Source organism: Schistocerca gregaria, chromosome 3, assembly GCF_023897955.1.
Source record: "Schistocerca gregaria isolate iqSchGreg1 chromosome 3, iqSchGreg1.2, whole genome shotgun sequence".
Taxonomy (NCBI): domain Eukaryota; kingdom Metazoa; phylum Arthropoda; class Insecta; order Orthoptera; family Acrididae; genus Schistocerca; species Schistocerca gregaria.
In genome coordinates, this window is record NC_064922.1 from 414,636,822 (window position 1) to 414,659,484 (window position 22,663).

General features: G+C 37.7%; 1 protein-coding gene across 3 annotated transcripts in view; it reads left to right on the top strand.

The window, feature by feature from the left end:
- The window catches only part of LOC126353865 (meiosis-specific with OB domain-containing protein), a 284,756-nt gene that overhangs the window by 241,520 nt on the left and 20,573 nt on the right, over positions 1–22,663 (top strand). For all 3 annotated transcript variants that reach the window (XM_050003033.1, XM_050003036.1, XM_050003035.1), the window contains 2 exons: positions 8,122–8,287; positions 12,228–12,411. In XM_050003033.1, coding sequence (XP_049858990.1) covers positions 8,122–8,287; positions 12,228–12,411 — 350 coding nt within the window. The remainder of the gene's footprint in view (positions 1–8,121; positions 8,288–12,227; positions 12,412–22,663) is intronic.

A 22,663-nucleotide genomic window follows, 5' to 3' on the forward strand; every position in this document is an offset into this window, starting at 1 on the left:
TCTGATATTTAGTTCTCACCTGACCCATTTCGAGGGACACTAAAGTACCCAAACCCATGGCACAGGTCAAGAAAGTCACAGCCTACCTTGTCACAGAACCTTTTATGTCTTTTGTGCACATCTTCCACTCAACTCAGAATGAGGGGGCATGGTCAGTTTTGTTGATGATGCTGCAGATTGTGGGCTTCATTGAAATTCTGTAAGCAAAGCTAGTCGTCTTTGCCAGTCACAGTACGATCTTGATGCTCAGATTACAGACAACATTTGTCCCAACATACACCACAATCCTCTGGGGTGTTCCACCCTGCTCTCTCAGTGGTTGTCAGAACAGCTACTTCACTATTTTTAATGTGGTCTACAGACACTGAAAGCAAAACACAAGATTATTCTTTTTATACCTTGCTGTCATTCCCATAAGGGGTACCACTGTTAGCTGTATGTTTCAATTTCCAACAATTAACAGATTAATACTTTTTTTCAATTTGCTTCCTTGTGACTCAGGATGCAGCAGGCTGCCCTACAGCTGAAGTGTGTTACATTGGTTTAGTTACCATGGAGACAGCACCTCAGACGTGTTAGTAATGGGGATGAGTGTAGTTCCTGGAGCTCTCCTTTGTCCCTGTCTCCCTGTACTGGACCCTCCTATCATTGACTCACCATTCACTGTTTACTTGTTGGGCAGAGGTAGATCCTTTGCTCTGTGGAATGAAGGCAGTATACACAAGAGAGGATGGTGCTTGGAGCAGAGATAGGTCATCTAATCTGTGGAATGGAGACAGTATCCACAGGAGAGAATAGTGCTTGACATACCTTTGGTATGTGAGTCATGGTAGATAAGCTAGTACATCTACTTACAGCAGTGTCTAATCACATGACAGCAATATAGGCAGTTTCCAGCTGTGTAGAGTAAGTAACTCTTTCCATGCCGGAGAATAGCATTCATAGTGAGGCTGCATTCTGTTTAGCCCACTGTGACATAGGACAGTAAACAATTAGGGCCTAACTTGAAAATTAAGCTCATAGATTCCTCAATCACAATATTATACCATGGCTGTCAACTTTGTTTGAGCTGTGTTTACATAATGATTGCGAGATACTGGACTCTTCCTTAGAGCAAACTGGTCATTGAGTCGGAAAATGTGGAATATATTGCAAATGTTGTAAATACCTACAGTGATTGCAGGAAAATTATTTTCCAAGAAAGATACAGCTGTCAAAATAAACAGAATACACAACTGTAGCTCACAAGCCTCAATTTACTTTTGAAATATGTTGTTTACAGAATTCATGAACTACCAAAGATCCTCAAAAATATATCTTTAATTATGTAGATATGCACTGAAATTAAGAGGAACAATTGTATAAATGAGGACACTATTGGAAAAATTTGGAGAATAATGTGGTCCTACTCGCACACAAAGGGGGAAAAATCAGGATGTTGGCTTACACACACAAATAAATATACAAAATGCACAGATTTTGTTCTTGGATGTTCTACACTAGAATGCCAAAGATGAATGCTGCTATACTGTAGGAGAATCTCTGGTTTAAATGGTCAGAAATAATAGCTCGAAACATCAGTGACAATAAAAGTTTATGTTAGTATTGGGGGCTTGCCTAATGATTATGACAACAACTTGAAAAAGTAAGAAATCTGCATTCGGGTCCCAGTATAGCACAAATTTACAGTTTCACTACATATTCATTACATTGTTAGTTTGGCACATCTGAACAGTTTGCACTGTTATCATTTAATTAACTTCATATACCTCAATTTTGGCAGGTTAAGCCATGTTCTCCACTGACTCCATTGCCCCACTTGCTGTTATTCCCATTCACACAGTGGAAAACCTCTGATACTAGTGTCAGTCCAGACAGTTATTTCTAGATAATTGTAGAGTTGTTACTCATCAGGTGACTAATCATTTAATCAAATATTAATGGATCTTATCACTATTTATGTGCAATATGTTACGTTTATTTATGTTGAGGATCAACTGTCAGTTCCTGCCCTAAGCACAATTTTAGTATGTTGTCCCATTTTTTTACTACAATTTTCTAACATTAGAACTTTCCTATATATGCAGTAGCATCAACCACAAATAGCCTCATGGAACTTCCATCACATAACTTACTTATATTGTGAGCAACAATGGCACTAAAACAAACTTCGATATTGCCAAATTTATTTTTACATTTCATGATTGTACTGTGTTAAGAACAATACTTTATAGCTGTCTAATTCAAATCTCCATCTAGTACAATGTAATGGTCAGGAAATTTACATGTGCTATTCTCCAGGATTTTTCTTAGGAATTCTGCCTTTATAGTTTGCTGAAAAACTGATATTAGTCTTGACCACTGTATTTATTAATTTTATAGTTCCTTGTGCATTTTGGTCTTATGCCATTCTCAAAGACTCTACAAGGGAAATACATGAAAGGTATCAGTAAAAATTCATTGGTACAGTTACATAAAACATACTTTGTACAAACAGAAGAAGCAAGCATTCAGTAAAAAAACATTGATAAAGTACAGGAAATGCACATCTCAAAAATGGAGATAGAACTCGCCAAAATATCTATAACATATTATTAGGTGAACACAAAACTGGATCTGTCTTAACATGGACACAAAATATCTGGTCCACACTATTTGGTGACATTTTAGTGCAGACTGACTTGGTGCACAACTCGAAGTATTCGGTGAAGAAGCTGCCAGATGGCAGCACTGTAGGATGTTAATGAAAAATTTATGTTTTGAAATACATAAGTATTGAAACAAGTGACTGACATGTAGTTTCGAATGCCAAACAACATTCTATTATAGCTATTACATCACCCAGTTTATTATCTAACAAATATCCATCTACTGTAAGGGGAATGACAAAAATTATCACCGCAAAATGGTGTCAATGTATAAAAATATAATTAAAATAAGTGAACATCTTTCAATTCAATGAAATTAATATATTACAATAAATGCTTAACACAAGGCTGATTCTCGCAAAAAAACAAATTTTACAACCACAGTATACTAGAATGAGTAAACAAGACAAAAATGTAACACATAGTACATAGGGGTAATATACTATAAAATTACCACTTGCAACACAATTATAAATGATAAATCACTGTTGGTACACATTTGGGATAGACCCAATTCCATCCATATTAATGACTATATATCTAAGTTAACAATAAAACATTCTTTTGTATGACCTGCAAAAATTGTTTCAAAAGCTGCAGATAGGTAACTGAATATTTGTGCAGGTGCATAGAATCCTTCTAGACAGAACGGTTTACAAGAACTAAATTTGTATATTGCAGCCATATGTATAGTTGCATCAGTATTCGGACACGTACATGTAGGAGGTAAATAGTGACATACATTTATAGGCTGAGCATTCCATATTCTGCTGAGTAGCACAAGGGAATATAGTCAGCGAATTGGGCATTTGAATTACCAAGAGCATTATCAGGGGCCTATATCTTGATGTTGGCACTGTTGACAAACTCGTACAGTATTTTACAATGTTATATTGTTGGATGCTAACAAGGTTTGGAGGCTGCATGTGAACTGATGACCAAGAGCCCAAAGATTACTTGCAAGTATGTTTTTGTGATAAGTGTTCCAAGGACATAGTAGAAATGTTTGGTTTGGATCTTTTTCCTCTCTGCAAATACATAGAGGGGTGGCACTTAGGTTGAGCCAATAGAGGTGTCCGTTGAACTTAGAATGATTAAGTTTCAGGCATGCTGTAACTGTTGTGAGGCCCCTTGATGTTTGCCCCTTTTTATACCATGGCAATCTTGGAATCATGGGATGAATTAGTGCATAACGACAGCCTCTGATTTTAGATCTCCACGATCATTCCTCTCCCCAGTCAATGGACAACCACTTGCTGAGCATGGGTATCATATGTGTGAGAGAGAGTTTATCATATTTAATAGCTCCATGCGGTGATACCTGCTTTCCCCAACACCTGCTTGTTCATTTCCACATATTCCAGTCTGGCCCTTCATCCATATCATCAAGATGATTTGACTGTTCCTTTGCATCCGAAACACAATATCAGCAATTGCTGCAACTATGGAGTTGGCACAACTATTATGATGGTTGATCAATTGAAGGGCTGACATACTGTCAGAGATGATGACTATTGTGCCTGCTGTGGTTGTCTGTGTGAACAGTAGGGCTTCCAAAATAGCAATCAGCTCAGCTGTCATAATAATGGAGTGCTGATCCAGCTTGTGGAGACCTTGTCCTTTGCTTCAGGGTACTCAGTAAACACTACCAGCACCGTTACTAGACTTGGACCCATCTGTATACACCACAAATGCATCGTGATACTGAGACAGAAATTAAATTGCTAATGCATTAGCTTCTTGCTGATTCTGAAAAGTTAAATTTTTTCTGGCATCAACCTGCAGAGTAGATGTTTCATGCGGTCTGTTGTAGTGCAGGAGAAAACTTTTCCACATCTAGTGCCTTAATGCCTGTATCTCCATGTATTCAGTGGATACAGGTTGGGGTCACTTATTTATCCAATATCTTCTTCATTCACAGTAGAATGTTAATTACCAGATTTTTTGTCAAGGGGCTCATATTTGACAAAATAAAGTCATGAGAGAAATTTCTTGCAGGAGTATTCATTGCAGCTATAATGGTGGGTCATTCACTTCAACCAGTAATACATTGGTTAGAGTTGACACAAATGCCCGTGTAACTATACACAAGGCTTTGTACTGCATAGTGTCAAGTCTCTGGAGCATGTTGTCTGATGCTGGTCCACAGCACAGGTGTCAAAGAGTGTCCTATGGACCGGTATAAATTCATTGCTGTCTGCCAATCAGAGCCCAACCATACTATAGTCATTGCTCCAATGAGACTGCAGGCTTTTTGACATCTGGTAATGGTGTGTTGGATATGAGGAGCCCATCTTAATTTATCATCAATACTCATCCGAAGAGATGAGTTGTTTTCCCCACAACTGGACAAATATGTTGTCACAGTTGCATTGTTTGGGTAAGTGGAATCCTACAGCGAGTAAAGACCATAAGCTAGGCTTGCTGTCAGATATTTTGAAGCCATTTTCTGTACACCACTCATGCAGATGTATGAGATGAGCCTGCATTTTCAGATGACAAGACTGAAGACTACTGTTTTCAGAATATACACATTGTCTGCATATTGTAATATTTGGATGTCACTGGCAAAGAGGTCATGAAGGTCTGCAATGTAGAGAATAAATAATAAGGGAGCCAAGACTGATCCCAGTGTGAATCCTCTGCTAGTTTCTCCGGGTTCTAGTGTAGTTCCATACTGCAACTTAATTTTTTCTCATTTCTCAGGAAACTTAAAATGTTACACATGGTGGTTTTGGAATCTGGAGTTTCTTCAGTTTTTCCCCTAAAATTGACAAGGTAACATTATCATATGCTATAGTCAAGTCTATCAATGCAACTATCGTATAATTATTCCAAGAGAAATTTAGGTGTCTGTTAACCATAAAACGATTTCAGTCATCCCTTTTCCTTGTTGTTTTTAAGTAATATTTTCTTTTTTTCACTCCACCATTCTAAGTGCTGTTTAATTTAATAAACCTTTACATTATCTTCACCAAACACAGTAGAATGTAACAGGCTGATACAACTCCAGTTTATCACGTATTTTACCCGAGTTTTGGATGGGGGTGCCATGACAAGTTTTCAATGAGTCAAATTTTCATCTTTTGTGCCCATACACTATTGTAAATTTTGAGCATCAGGAGTTTAACTTTGCATGGGATTAGTTTTAGCATTTTCCCTTGGGAGAGTGCAGTGGTTTACGTACTCTTTTCTCTGTTTTTGATACATAACTCTTAAATAAGCCAACTAAGAGTTTCCTCTAATCTAAAAACAACCCTGTACACTCATAATGTACTCTGCTACCAATGTAGTTTCTTTTTGTGTGTAGTAAACTCTTGACACATTGAAGGAAGCCCCATAATTCTTTTCTTGAAAATGGAGGCCAAGAAACCTCCGACCTGTGTGCAAGGTAAGCTATCTCTCTCAATTCAGTCAGGTGATCCAAAGGATGGCCTCAGTCCAGCCAGTGAGTAACATTCATGCTAATATGAGATACAAGTTTCAGCAAGTTGTACCTGTTGTGTTCAACAACTCATTTAAATCTCAGAAGAGGCCTCCTGGCAAACATATTGATGGATTTTGGGTTTTTTTTTTCATGGCTTGCCTGGTATTTTCATAGGGGAATCAACATTCAATTAATTCTGTAGCACAAAAAGCCAGCACACACAATCTTTGCATTTGTCTTGACTGTGCAGCAAAATTAGCCATTGGTGCAAAAAACTAGGCATCTCATGCTAGCTCAGATGCAGTATTACAATGGATAATACCATACATTGGCCGTTAAGGCATAAGGGAACAGCTGTGTGGCCAGTATACACATCTGTCTTGAGCCCAGTGGTTTGTTAACTCAGCACCATTCACCATTGGACGAGGACAGACTGGCCAAACCATATACATTGGAAGGTAAGTGAGGTACCACAGCTACAGTATTGAAGTGTGGTCTATTAGGAATGAAAACCAGGGAATTACAATGAATCCTGGTGTCTTTTATGTGGCAGTAATGGCAATAAACTACATAGTATAAGCAGTGGCAGTAACACCACTATAGTGCACACACACACCTCTCAAATGTCATTAGTGGTCCTCTTTTCTCTTTTTATGAAGATGCGTCTGTTCTGCCAGAGCTGTATCTTCATTTTAACAGAGCAGTTTTTGGGAGTGGGAATCCTGTGCTCTCTTGATGAATGAGGTGTTGATACCTACCAGTGACATGTCTAATCTGCTAAGAATTTATGTGCTAGTAGAATTTCAATATTTTATTTCATTTCTGAAGTTGGTAGGGAACAAGAGGCTAATTTAGACAAAGTCCCGGTTATCTGGAAAAGTTTAATGTAACTTAAGTATGGAAGGCAGTGCAGAGTTACCAGTAATCTATTTAACAGCTTTTTCATGTGAACAGATATCGATCTCATGGTCAAGCAGTTTACATTGATTTCTTTTTATAGAGACATATACCATCCATGGTGTTAAACCAAGATCTCTGCTCTCCAAGACACTATATCCTGCCAACTGTGCTGAATTGCCCAGGATTTACAATATTGTAGGATGGCAGAATTGAAAAGTAAACAGCTCATGAACCCTGGATGTTCCAGACCTATAGCCAGCCATATCTGTCAAATTCTATGGGGTGCTTACCATTCATTACCATTCAGGGTGACTAAGGGCCACATACAGGTTTGAGATGAAAATTCCCCTTCCCTGCTCCCTCTAAAACAAAGAGACATGGCAGAGACACATGCAGAAAATATAGCCTGATACATAGCATTAACCTGTCAGAGATGTTTGAGGCAATATTCTATTTCTAATTACTCTCCTATTCATATGACTTTAAAACTGGAGTTGAAAACAAGAATTATTTTTTCCTTTTCTACTTCTTCCATACTTTTCATACCAACCAAATGTGTGTTGCTGTACTGTATCATTCCATTCCCCCTCCCACTTCTCATATGTTCTCAAGATGCCAATTATCCTAACTATAATTTACTTTTCACATCACACCATCCACAGAACTTAACTAGATTGCTTTCTATTCATTTTTGTCTGCATGTAGCCAGAACCAATCTCTTCCATTTGACACTTCTGAATTCATTTGTAATCACTGATGTGCATCTCTGACACAAATACATAACAAGTGTGCCACTTAATACATACTTTTTTGTTATTTTTTATGTGCATCATATTTGTAATAAAGACCTTAAACATTTTAAAAGAGCTTCTCGTATAGTACATTTTTTCCTCTGGTGTAATGGTCACTGAATTTACCTTACAGTCTACTTATCTTTACAATGTTTGATGTGGTGTAGATAATAAATTAATGTTACAATTAGTATACAAGGCTTCATTGAGACATAAGTAATTCATAGCATAAACACATAATTAGGCCTCATACTTATCAGAACTATACTACTACTTGAAATAAATTAGTCATTTATTGTGACTGTAATGCACTAGCCTCAAAAATTATAGCAAGCACAATACATTTTTGCTCTAGCTGGCAGCATCAGGCAAGTAATGACAGTGCAGCAAGTCTTCGATCGTACTTCAGTTAACTATGCAGAAGCAGCCAATACAGAAGATAAACAGTTCACTGCTTTAATTTATTGTCTTGTGACTCATCTTGATCTGGATGGCACCTCACGCATTACTTCCACGAGATGGTAAGATTTGTGCTGAAGCATTGGTAGCATGTTAATCCTTTTCCAACATACTGATATGCATTATTTTTGTTATCTACTTTACATGTTCAATATAATACAAAATGTTTGAAGGACAAACAAACGAAGTTCAACATGGCAGAATATAAAATATTGAAGTATTTATGTTATAGTATAATGCACTGTCTGCATGTGCTGAGTTTTTTTTTTTTTTTTTTTTTTTTTTTTTTTTTTTTTTTTTTTTTTTGTATCAGCTGTGATCTATTTGTCTCTTTACTTGGGTGCTACATATTGTGTAGTGTGTATCATAGTGGATAATGTGTACATACATGCATGCACAAATTAGTGACTTATTGTACAGGAGACTTGTCAATCAATGTAAGTAAAGTAAATGAGATACATACAAAGTGTCAAGAAACACTACATTAAATTTAATTTACAACCACCATTACAAGTTTATAAGATTGCTCAACAAAGATAGCCATATCACCATTTAAAAATTCCATGACTGAACAATAACATTTTTGCACAAGGATGTCACTTAGTTGTTTTTCTTTTCCCCAGAAAACCCAATTCCACATTGTGATAGTTTTCAATTTAATTTATTATAAATTTTCTTTACTCTATGATATGATAAAGTAAAATTTTCTGTTTTTTAGTATAACACATATGTTGAAAATGAATTACTTGAAATAACTATGAATTGTTGTTATAAATATAAATACTTCATAAATATAGATACATGAAATAGATAAAGTATTTAGATCCCTAAATAGTGGACAATATGATCCCTAGGCTTTATACTACACACATTTTGAATTATAGTTTTCTGTAATTATCTTTTTTGTGGCATTTGCATTCCCCGAAAAGATTATTCCATATCTTACAATAGAGTCAAAGAAGCTGTGATAAACAATTTTTCTAGAGTCCATGTCACATTCATAGGATGGTGGTATTACTGCAAAAGCAGGATTGTTTAACGTAGTTGCCAAGTAGCATATGTGAAATGACCCTGACACCTTTTCTGCTATAAATATCCCTGTGAATTTTACAAAATCTGCTTCCCTAAGGTCCTGATTTTTTTAGCAGTTTAGAAGCTATTTATTTAGTTTTGATGGTATTACTTGGGTTTTTGACATGTTTTATTTCAGTCCACAGAGATCGCACAAATGTTCATCACACAAATGTTCTAAGCTATTTAGAGTATCAAAGACTCTTTTGGAAATTTTTTCTGTGGTTTCAGTTTACAGAGATATCTTGTCTGTAAATAAAACCGAGTAGGATGTTACAATAAGAGTTAACTCATTTACATCAAATAAGAATAGTACTGGGCCTAAAGCAGAATTTGTGGGATTACCTGTGAAATAATGTTCCAGTCAGAGAATCAGTGTTCTAAACCTGATGTTACAACTGCTGTTTTCTTTCTCTATAAATACAATTCGAATTATTTCAAAACACTACCATTAATTGTGCATCTTTCTAGTTTATGGAGCACAGGTTTACACAATCAAAACCCTTCACAAGGTCACAAAACATTCCTGTTATCTTTTGAGACTTGTCAGGAGATAAGGAAACTTTCTCAACAAGAAGTTTTGGCTTTATGGAAGGCAACCTAATTTAATATAAATGATATTAGATTTTGCTATGAAAGTTTATATCTGTGTTCCAAGAGTGCATGAAAACTGGCTGGTTAGTAGTTTCTGGCAGCTTTACTATTACATACTTTACAGAAGCATTCTTCTTCAAGTGACTGATTGATTATTATGGTTAGGGGTCCTGATTTATACTGGAAACTGTTTTATTTAGTGATGTACAGAATCCTCATTTGGGACGGCATTATGTGGGGCCAACGTGTGCCACTGGTGGTCATGGAAGGCACAATAACAGCTGTATGATACGTGAATGCCACCCTCTGACAGATATTGCAGCATACTGGCGAGGCATTCGTCTTCATGAACGACAATTCATGCCCCCATCGTGCACATCTTGTGGATGACTTCCTTCAGGATAACAACATTGCTCAATTAGAGTGGCCAGCATGTTCTGGGATAGATTGAAAAGGGCTGTTTATGGATGACGTGACCCACCAATCACTCTGAAGGATCTACACCGAATTGCCAATGAGGAGTGGGACAATCTGGGCCACCACCTCTGAAGGTCTCACCGTATGGCGGTACAACATGCAATGTGTGGTTTTCATGAGCAATAAAAAGGGCAGAAATAATGTTGATCTCTATTCCAATTTTCTGTACAGGTTCCAGAACTCTTGGAACCGAGGTGATACAAAATTTTCTTTGATATGTGTATATTACAAATATGATTATTAAGCAGAGCAGCACCTCATTCACTGTTACAGTACTGGGAGAGAGCAACTAATGTAAAACATCATCACTCACACACACACACACACACACACACACACACACACACACAAGTACTTACGTGTGCATGCAAACAACAATCGGTAGGAATGTGGGGAGGACAGCAATTGTACAGTCGAGTCCTGTGATACATGGGTACCAGAACCAGTGAGCTGCAGTGCATGATGAAGATGACAGGGAAGTGTATCGGGAGAGAGTGGTAGGTCAGAGGAAGAAGGAACTGTTAAGTTGAGGGGAGGGGGACAGTCAATTAGCCGATCCTGAGGATAGGGTGGTCATGAGAGGAAGAACTTGTTGCAAGAATAAGTCCTATCTGCATAGATCATGTGATGATTTCCACAGTATCTGAGCAAGCATTCAAAAACTGTTAAATTCTATATTTAGAAACTATTCATTAACTGATGAAAAGTGCTATCAGCTCTGACTGGAAATGTAAAACTGAGTAACAGAGAGAAATTATGCTATAATTGCCTGAAATGATAGTGAAAACTAAGTTCAATTTCATTCCCTTCATTTCTGAAACTGTGTGTTGGGAAGGGACTTGGTAGCAAATGCAGGCATAAACAAGTGATGATATAGAACAAAATTTTTCTGCATAGACTTTTCTTCCTTTAGAAGTTATAGCTAGACCTAGCAAATTTCACTTATTATGCAACCTGTTGCCACATACAGTGCAGCTAATTTTCTACAGCTCTTCTCAGTTGAGGAACATTATATGTCGCTTCAGGCCAGGCCATGGTTTTTGAAGATTTCATAAAAGGTGAGTGCTTTTTTTTATGAATAGGAAAGCTTAACAATAACCCACACCACTGCAACACAAAGTAATTAGTTTTATGAACAGCTGGAGATGTTATACAATTTTGCATTGGCATTAAAATATGCTGAGCACAGGAGATGAAGTTTCTTCCTTTCTGTTTTTTCTTCATTTTTATTCCATTATTACAATTAAATGAGGAAACAATCCTGGCTAGCAAAAACGGGGAGGATTATCAAATGCCGTAAGCCAAGTTAACAGGAATCTATCATAATCACTGCCTTTTAACATACAAAGGAAACCAGAGTAACAATATTAGTCTCATATGACAAACTTTTATTCCAGATGCATATGTGTTGCTCATATAAACCGAACCAAGAATAAACACTGCGTTCAGCATTTAACTTGTTTTATATTGGTGCTATTAAAACTTTTTTGAATAACAATCACTAATTATGGCAACAGTACCAGTCAAGACACCCATGCCTTAAATGAAAACAGTAATAACAATAATAATATCATCTATGCACTATTTATTGTCACCCATCAGTGCAGTTTGCCTTACTGCATATAAAATGTTTTAAATAGCATTAAAGTTTTGCAAACCAAAGGAAATTCTTCTTCATTGTTATTTTTCCTGGTACTGGCCATATGTTTTATGTCAGACAAGTATGATCATTTTTTGGACATATGAAATTCTTTCTGTCAAGTGTGCCAAACACTTCAGCACATTCAAATGCCAAATAATATTATAATTTGTGGCACTTCATCACAAAAGTGACTATATTAATTATGAAATTTAATGTAGTTCAAGATGCCAGCTGCCAATTGATGGGATCTGTATAAATCTGGAGTGTCCTGTGGGATCAGGAGCTGAAATTGCTGCTCCAGACACTATATTTGATATAAGAATGAGACTTACGGATCACACTGGATCACTGGAAAATTGTCGTTTAACAGGCACCGCTGCTGAAAGAGTCCTCAATTGCACAGTAAGGATAACTATTCAAACTGGTTTTGTTTCTGATTATAGTTTGTTTTTGTGAGTTTATGGAAAATACATTTGTCTGAGTTACATAGAAAATTAATTGTGTTTATTACTGTGAAAATCATTTTAAACCTTATTATGTAAATATTTTAGAATTAAAGGAGAACACTCACCAAAATATGCCCTCACATGGTGCCAACTGGACTGACGGTTCCAATGATATTTTGTGGCAGGTGGACTAGTCGTGGTGGAGGTAGTGTTGGGTGGAGTGGGTAGAGGGAGAGGGAGGTGGTAGGCAGGAAGAGGAACGGGGTTGAGTGGCTAGCGGCTCACATGGAAGCAGCCAGTTTGGTGGCTAGGAAAGCAGGATGGAGTGATGGCAGGTATAGGGGCTGGCATGACTGTAGCGGCCAATGGGAAGTGGCACATGCTACAGGCAACTTGGGGATGTGAACTGGTAGGGAGTGACAGGATGGAGGAAGGGGAGACCATTGGGAGAAGGTTGTGGGGACAGTGGGTTACCTGATTACAGGAGGGAGGATGTGGTTTAAGGATAACTCCCCTCTGCAGGATGACTCAGTTTGTGAAGCAGCCATTGAAATTGAGCATGTTATCTCAGCTGCATGTTGTGCCTCCAGGTGGTGAACTTTATTCTTCAAAACAGATTGGCAGTAGTCATTCATTCTAGTGGGCAGCTGGTTGGCAATCATACCAACATAACAGGTTGCACAGTGTTGGTATATGCCATGGCTGCTTTCATGGGAGGTCCAGCCTCTGATGGTATATGATAACCCTGTGACAGGACTGGAGAAGGAGGTGCTGGGTGGACGGATCAGGCAGGTCTTGCATCTTTGTTGGCCACAGGAATGGATTATGGTATTGTGTAGGTTAGATGGATGGTGGAACCACACTCTAGGATGGGTGGGACGGGTCTTGGGTATGATGTCCCTTATTTCAGGGCAGTGTGAGAGATAATCGAAGCCTTGATAAAGGACATGGTTCAGTTGTTCTACTCCAGGGCAACAATGGGTGATAAGTGGGGTGGTACTTTGTAGCTTAGCTGACTCTTGGGGTGGTGGGAGTATTGGGTGGGGGGAGAGGGTGGAAGGGGTTGAGGATATGGCACAGGATGGATTATATGTTGCGAGGGGGGGGGGGGGGTGCTGCATGTCTGTGAAGGCCTTTTTGAGGCTTTCAGCATACTGGGCAAGGGAGTTCTCATCACTGCAGATATATTGTCCATGGGTGGCTGGGCCGTATAGGAGGGGTTTTTTGGTGTGGAAGTGATGGCAGCTGTGGAAATGCAGGTACTGTTGGTGTTCATTGGGTTTAATATAGACAGAGGTGTGGATGGAGTCATCATCTGCAATGTGGAGGTCAACGTCCAGGAAGGTACTCTGTAAACTGAAGATAGGGGGGATGAAAGCAACTAATGACATTAACTGCATTGAGACTTTATGTGGAATTAGCGGTGACAAGTTTGCTGGACTGGGGCTCGAACTTGGCATGCTCTAACAAGGTGTTACATTAACCACTGCACCACCAAGACACAAAAGTTTTGCACAAATGCACAGTATGTCTTGGCATGCTCCCTGGTTAACCCACACTCGCAATTTAGCACCATGTATCAGCAGTTGAACAATGAGGTGCATACTCACTGAAGATTCATTTATATGAATGTGCAAAATCCGCAACTATGATACATATTCTGTAAATTGAAGATACTTTATGCAGAATCGGTGGCGATGAGTGAAAATGTGTTCCATACCGTGACTCGAGCCTGGGATCTCCTGTTTACTACGCAGTTGCATTAACCACTGCGCCACCCGAATGCAGCGTTTATCACAAATGCACAGACAATTTTGGCGTGCTTCCTGGTCAACCCATACTCCCACCTAGTGCCGCCTGTCAGCAGTCCCTACCATGTCCTTCATGGTCGTTAATTTTAGATTCCCACCAGAAGTCAAACATTGATGTGCATCTGCACTGAAGATTGTGGATTCATTGTCCATTGACGTGAATCTGTTCTTTCAGACATGTGGATAAGGTGTCTTGGCCCTGAGCCCAGATCGTGAAGATACCATCAGTGCCTGAACCAGTGTAGGAAATTGTCTACATGTCCCATAAACAGTTAAGCATAGGAGGATGCTATACAGGTGCCAAAGGCTGTGTTGGAGATTTGTTTGTAAACCTTCATTTCAAAAGAAAAATAGTTGTTGGTCACGATATAACGGAATGAGGTGGTTGGTTGGGAGTCTGAAGGATGTTGGGTGTGGATGAGTTCAATGATGGCAAGGCCCTGGGCATGATGGTGTTGGTGTAAAAGGTGGTGGCATCAACAGGAACAAGTAGGGATCCACGAGGTAAACGGGTGGGGACAGTGGAAAGTCAGTGAAGGAAGTGGTTACTATCTTTGGAGTAGGAGGCTATGTAAAGGGCAGTTGGTTTGAGGTATTGGTCAACAAGAGTAGAAATTCTTTCAGTGGGAGCACAACAGGCAGCTGCAATGTGACGTCCAAGATTGCTGGGTTTGTGGATTTTGGCGAGTATGTAGAAGGTGGATGTGATGGTTGTTGTTGGGGTGAGGAGGGAGATGGACTCAGCTGAGAGGTTCTGGGAAGGACCTACTAATTCCATGTAGCAGGTGAAGTCTGAATTGAATTGAATGAAATTTTAATTTCATTTAGCTATTACAGCAATTGACAAAGTCAAGCTACATATATACAAGTTATACAGCATATATACATGAAGATCAATATGTCACTATTGGTTTTCCATAAAATACAATATTTAAAATCAAATAATATGAAAACATTGCATCATAAATCACTCAGTTAAAGAAATTATGCTGTACTCTCCAAACTGGTACTTCGATGACATTTTACAGTCATAAAATTCCTGAAGTGAGTAGCAAGGATTTGCAGCTAATCAACTGAATAATTTGTCTTTAAATAGACCAAATGAAGCTTCAACCTTCTTGGGTAAAATATTCCAAAAGTAAAATAGTCCCCCTTTCAGATCTCCGGGTGGGGACTATTCACGAGGACGTTGTTATCAGGAGAAAGAAAACTGGCGTTCTACAGATCGGAGCGTGGAATGTCAGATCCCTTAATCGGCAGGTAGGTTAGAAAATTTAAAAAGGGAAATGGATAGGATTTAATAATCATGAGTGACTGGAATTCAAGAGTAGGAAAAGGGAGAGAAGGAAACATAGTAGGTGAATATGGATTGAGACTAAGAAATTAAAGAGGAAGCTGCCTGGTAGAATTTTGCGCAGAGCATACCTTAATCATAGCTAACACTTGGTTTAAGAATCATGAAAGAAGGTTGTATACATGGAAGAACCCTGGAGATACTAAAAGGTATCAGGTAGATTATATGATAGTAAGAGAGAGATTTTGGAACCAGATTTTAAATTGTAGGACATTACCAGTTCTAAACAAAGAAGGGAAAGCAGAAAGGTGGAAGGAGTATAAAGAGTATCGATACAAGGGCGATGTACTTGAGGACAATATTATGGAAATGGAGGAGGATGTAGATGAAGATGAAATGGGAGATATGATATTGTGTGAAGAGTTTGACAGAGCACTGGAAGACCTGAGTCGAAACAAGGCCCCCGGAGTAGACAACATTCCATTAGAACTACTGACAGCCTTGGGCGAGCCAGTCCTGACAAAACTCTACCATCTGGTGAGCAAGATATATGAGACAGGTGAAATACCCTCAGCTTCAAGAAGAATATAGTAATTCCAATCCCAAAGAAAGCAGGTGTTGACAGATGTGAAAATTACCGAACTATCAGTTTAATAAGTCACAGCTGCAAAATACTTACGTGAATTCTTTACAGACAAATGGAAAAACTGATAGAAGCCGACCTCGGGGAAGATCAGTTTGGATTCCGTACAAGTGTTGGAACACGTGAGGCAATACTGACCCTATGACTTATCTTAGAAGAAAGATTAAAGAAAGGCAAACCTACATTTCTAGCATTTGTAGACTTAGAGAAAGCTTTTGGCAATGTTGATTGGAATATTCTCTTTCAAATTCTGAAGGTGGCAGGGGTAAAATACAGAGAGCGAAAGGCTATTTACAATTTGTACAGAAAGCAGATGGCAGTTATAATAGTCGAGGGGTATGAAAGGGAAGCAGTGGTTGGAAAAGGAGTGAGACAGGGTTTGGCCTATCCCCAATGTTATCCAATCTGTATATTGAGCAAGCAATAACAGAAACAAAAGAAAAGTTCGGAGTAGGTATTAAAATTCATGCAGAAGAAATAAAAACTTTGTGGTTTGCCGATGACATTGTAATTTTGTCAGAGACAGCAAAGGACTTGCAAGAGCAGTTGAACGGAATGGACAGTGTCTTGAAAGGAGGATATAAGATGAACATCAACAAAATCAAAACAAGGATAATGGAATGTAGTCGAATTAAGTCGGGTGATGCTGAGGGAAGTAGATTAGGAAATGAGATACTTAAAATAGTAAAGGAGTTTTGCTATTTGGGGAGCAAAATAAATGCTGATGGTCGAAGTAGAGAGGATATAAAATGTAGACTGGCAGTGACAAGGATAGTGTTTCTGAAGAAGAGAAATTTGCTAACATCGAAGTAATTGTATGGAGTGTAGCCATGTATGTAAGTGAACCATGGACGATAAATAGCATAGACAAGAAGAGAATAGAAGCTTTCGAAATGTGGTGCTACAGAAGAATGCTGAAGATTAGATGGGTAGATCACATAACTAATGAGGAGGTATTGAATAGAATTGGGGAGAAGAGGAGCTTGACTAGAAGAAGGGATCAGTTGGTAGGAAATGTTCTGAGACATCGAGGGATCACCAATTTAGTATTGGAGGGTAAAAATCATAGAGGGAGACCAAGAGATGAATACACTAAACAAATTCAGAAGGATGTAGGCTGCAGTAGGTACTGGGAGATGAAGAAGCTTGCACAGAATAGAGTAGCATGGAGAGCTGCATCAAACCAGTCTGAAGACCACAACAACAACAACAACAACCTATTCTAGTGGCAGTTTGTTAAACATATTCCTACCCACCACTTCGTAGCTGTTCAGTGACTTTGATAATCTGTAGTAAGGTATGTCAAGATGGCTACTATTTCTGGTTCCATGAGAGTGTACATCTCTTCTATGCTGGTATTCTGATAAGTTGCTCTTTATTTGCAGTAGGGCAATGTAAATATAAAGTTTATAACAGTTAACATTTTTAAGTTGATAAACAGTGGTTTGCAGTGCCCCAGTTCATCTCTATTTGTGATAATTCAAATTACTTTCTTCTGAAGTACCAAAATGCCCTGAAGGTGTGAGTTATTGCCCCATATTAAAACCCCATAAGATATAATGCTTTGAAAAAAAAAGCAAAGTAGGCTGATCTTACATAGGTCACAGGTACATGGTTTTTTAAATTCCTTAACAAATACACTACTCTAGACAGCCTTGCACTAATGTATTTAATGTGTGGCTCCCAAGTCAATTTACTGTCTATAACAATACCTAAGAACTTAACACTATCCATGAAATCTGCTATTGGCAGACTTCTTAAACTAAATACAATCTTTTGAGTTTTACTCTCATTAAGCAGGAACCCATTAGCTTGAAACCAGACTGATGCTTGTGATATTGTGTCATTTGCCACAGTTTGGAGCATATCCATGTCTGAGCTGATACTGAAAAAAGTGGTATCATCTGCATAGAGGATGGAGTGAGTATTTATGTAAGATGGTAGATCATTTGTCATTAGGATAAATAGCAGAGGTCCTAATACTTAGCCTTGTGGCACAATGCACTTAACTTCAGCTAGTTGTGATCTCTGTTTACCAATACAAACAATTTGTTTACGGTTGCTGAGGAAAGATTCAAAGATGTTATCAACTTCACTGTTTGTGATTCCATAATAAACTAGTTTGTTGAGGAATGAAATATGTTCCACACAATCGAAGGCTTTTCTAAGATCACAAGAAGTAGCATGAGCAAAATTTTTTCCTTCATAAGCATTAAGCACTTTTGTAATCAGGGAGTCAATGGCATGGACTGTGGATTTGCCCTTCCTAAAACGAAATTGTACTGCAGTAATAATGTTATTACATGTCAGATAATCACACAACTGGGAGTTGAAGTTGGATTCCAAAACTTTAGATAAAATAGGTGTCAGAGATATTGGGCAATAGCTAGATGGGCAATATTTGTCACCTTTCTTGTAAATGGGCACTGCCCTGGATAATTTTAATACATCTGGGACTACTCCTTCAGTTAGACATCTGTTTATACATTTAGTAAGAGGATATACTATGTTCCCAACTATCTTTTTTAACATATTACAAGAAATACCATGCATATCTTACCTATCAGAGGGCCTAAAATTATTTACAATAGTTAAAACAACATCTGGTGTGACCTCGGTTAAAAGGAATCTGTCCTTCAAGGTGTAGTCTACATTATGATATTTTATGAGATCAGCTACAGTTTCTTGCTGTCTCCCAATGCTTTCCCTAATTTGGTTAACAGATTTTATACAGTAGTTATTAAATTCGCCTGCTGAAATTTCTGCCTCAGCTATCTACTTGCTTTTGGCCACTGAATTTATTATAGTCCATGCTTTTTTGCATTTATTTTTTGATGACTCAATGTTGACTAGGTTATGTTGTTTTTTTGGTCTCATATAAAGCATACTTATATTCATTTTGTGCTCTTGAGTACCTTTGTTTAGCCATATCAATTTTCTGAAGTCTGTAAGAATCTCTATACAACAACAACCTCCTTTTCATATTGGCTAGATGAGCCGTATACCATGGATTCTTATCCCTATGTATATTACTGTTACTTTTATGTTTAACTTTAGATTTGTATTGAGGGCAGTTGGTCTTGAATATATTTAACAAAGAATGACAAAATCTATTGAACAATGTATTGGCAGAGCCCTGGGCATTATTGTTAAACATATGTGACCAGTCATAATTACTCAGTGAGACCATGCGATTAGACAATTTTTCTTGGTCTTGTCATGACTATTTTAGGCTCTTTAAACTCCTTATAGTCCATAGTAGGCCTATCTGTACCTATTTTTACCCAATTGTTATTGTGTATACTACCAAAATTATAGCAATTTCTTTCCATGCATTTTTGTTCACTGCAGGCCTCTGCTTTAAGTTCCAGGTGACACCAGATAATTTTACTTCTAACATGTATGTCAATGTGTGCGAATGTTTCCTTGCTGGCTACTAATAGCAAATTTGCAATTATTGCAGTAATGTCAATACCAGTTTCCTGTTTTGTAGCAATGCAAGTGTTTTGTTCTATTAAGGTATTTTCATGAATAACTGTGAGTTTAACTTTAGCACTAATATTTTATCCCGTGTTTTTCACAGGAAGGGTTGTTGAAGCTACAGCAGTTTTTATAGTATTTTCAAACCTCTCCATTCTAGATTCAGTGTCTTCTGATCATGAGTTTACCTAATCATAATTTCTTTTCATGTCAGTTTGCTTAGTGTACAGCTGAGCACTATTGGTGGACAAATTACCACTATTTGGTTGCATGTCATTCTGCAGTTCTCCTAACTTTCCTAAGACTGTTCTTAAAATCTCCCACTGGTCAAGTTTCTTATCCATTGGTTTGTAACTTTCACTTTCAAAATTATCTTGACTGCCCCTCTACTACACAATTTTATGTCACTTTTGTCACTCATTGTAACTTTGTGGGTTAGCACTTACCTCCAAAATATTGTAATATTCAGTATGTATCAGTACTTAGCTTGATTTCTATTCTATTGCCTGGTATAATGACCCTTCAAAATCTTTTCATTTATGTTCATCTAATGAATACTCGTACATTTTTGTGGTTCTGTGGTTGTGAAATTTCTGCTCTTTAAATTAATGGCGATTTCTCTTCTTGACATTGTTAACATTTGTTATAAAATATTAATTTGTGGTTCTTTTATTTAATCTGCAAGTAAAACATGATTAGATTCCGACAATGATTATTCTAGCCACTCCTATGCTGAGCGCCACATATGACAATTCTGTACTGAATATGTCAGTAGTGATTTTACATCTCAATTACCTGGCAAAATACTGCAAAGCACTTTGTTCCTCAGATAAACAGTCAGCTCATAAATCATCTTCACTTATCTTTTCAGCAGGCTGGCCATTGTTTTATTCATTTTGTTAAATTCATAGTAAATTTGTGGGTTCTTTAAATAACTTGCATGGACTCAAGTATTGTTTTATAATTTTGCACTTTTATTAAGTTATGCTCTTTAACCACATCATCCATGTAAATATCATTGTGTGTAGAATGAGATTTTCACTCTGCAGCGGAGTGTGCGCTGATGTGAAACTTATTGGCGGATTAAAACTGTGTGCCAGACCGAGACTCGAACTCAGGACCTTTGCCTTTCACGGGCAAGTGCTCTACCAGCTGAGCTACCCAAGCATGACTCACTCCCAGTCCTCACAGCTTTACTTCTGCCAGTACCTCGTCTCCTACCTTCCAAACTATACAGAAGCTCTCCTGGGAACCTTGCAGAACTAGCACTCCTGAAAGATAGGATATTGCGGAGACATGGCTTAGCCTCAGCCTGGGGGATGTTTCCAGAATGAGATTTTCACTCTGCAAATTCCAGAAATATCCCCCAGGCTGTGGCTAAGCCATGTCTCCGCAAGATCCTTTTTTTCGGGAGTGCTAGTTCTGCAAGGTTCGCAGGAGAGATTATGTAAAGTTTGGATGGTAGGAGATGAGGTGCTGGCAGAAGTAAAGCTGTGGGGACGGGGCGTGAGTCGTGCTTGGGTAGCTCAGTTGGTAGAGCACTTGCCCACGAAAGGCAAAGGTCCCGAGTTCGAGTCTAAGTCCGCCACACAGTTTTAATCTACCAGAAAGTTTCATCATTGTGTGTGATTGCAAGTGTGAGTATGTGTTTCCGGAATTTACATATAATTTCAGTTTAGGTTATTGGCTGTTTTTCTAGATGCATTAATTATGTACAGCTTCTTGAAGTTAATGAAAGCTGAAAATAAATTAAATATTTGTAACAAATTTTGTAAGCAAGTTCTTATATTATTTTGCTATCAGTTATAACATATAAAGTATAGAATTTATGACTGATGGTTTAGAAATAACTATAATTGTACATCGTGATTAATAATAGACAATTTGACAGGTTTTTTTGATTACTTTGAGAAAATCTCTTTTCAGATAGTTTCTTTATGTTTTTGAAATTACTGATATTTGACTGAAAATAAGAATTACAGAAACTTTTTTATTTAGAAATTAAACATGTTGATTAGAATTTACTTTAATTGTTTGTATAATTTAAAAGTGAAACAGAGGTCAAATCTGGCTGGAAATCTGATGGTATCGTACACTGCGGTAAGGAGAAAGAGGGTTCCACTAGAGCTTCTTTTGTTATAAAGGAGAGATCCTTCAGCAGTTGCACACTACAAAAATTACTCAAAGTTATTAAGAAAAGCTATTAAAATCAAGGAACATGTATAAAATGTAAGAAATCAGCAATTTCAACAACAGCCCAAAGTCTATATGGAATGCAGTAAAACGATATGCAGGATAGCCAGCCACAGAACACGATAACATCACGGTTTGTACTGAATGGAAGGCCTATTAGTAATGAATTACAGATATCAAATATATTTATCAATCATTTCTTAAATATAATGGAATGTAGAGGGACAATAGGTTAAGAGAAAAATCAAAGCAGTATGTTAAAAAAGCAGCTGTCATAAAATTCTATCATATAAATGTTTCGGCAATTTCTCCTCCTGAAATTAAGAAGTTTATGTATTCTCTCAAGAATAAAAACTCATCTAGTTTTAATGGTGTTTCCAAGATTTGTTCCTGTATAATAAGCCCTGTCTTATGTTAAATATGTAATGCATCACCAACTCAATATATTTTTGCCATTGCCATTGTCAAACCCATCTTTAAGGAATGTGATAGGAGAGATGGCAATAACTACTGACATGTTACACTGCTGACACCATTTTCCAAAATTTCTGAGAAGGTGATGTATTCTAGAATAATATCTCACTAGAGGAACAACAGTATTCTCAGCAAATCACAGTTGAGATTTCAGAAGAGTTGCTCTACCTAGAATGCCATTTACATGTTCGTAACAAAATAGCGCTGGTTGGTATTTTCTGTAACCTATGTAAATCACAATATTCTCCTAGATAAACTGAAGTTTTATAGTACTGATGGTATAGCCAACCAATGTATACTGTTGTGTCTAACC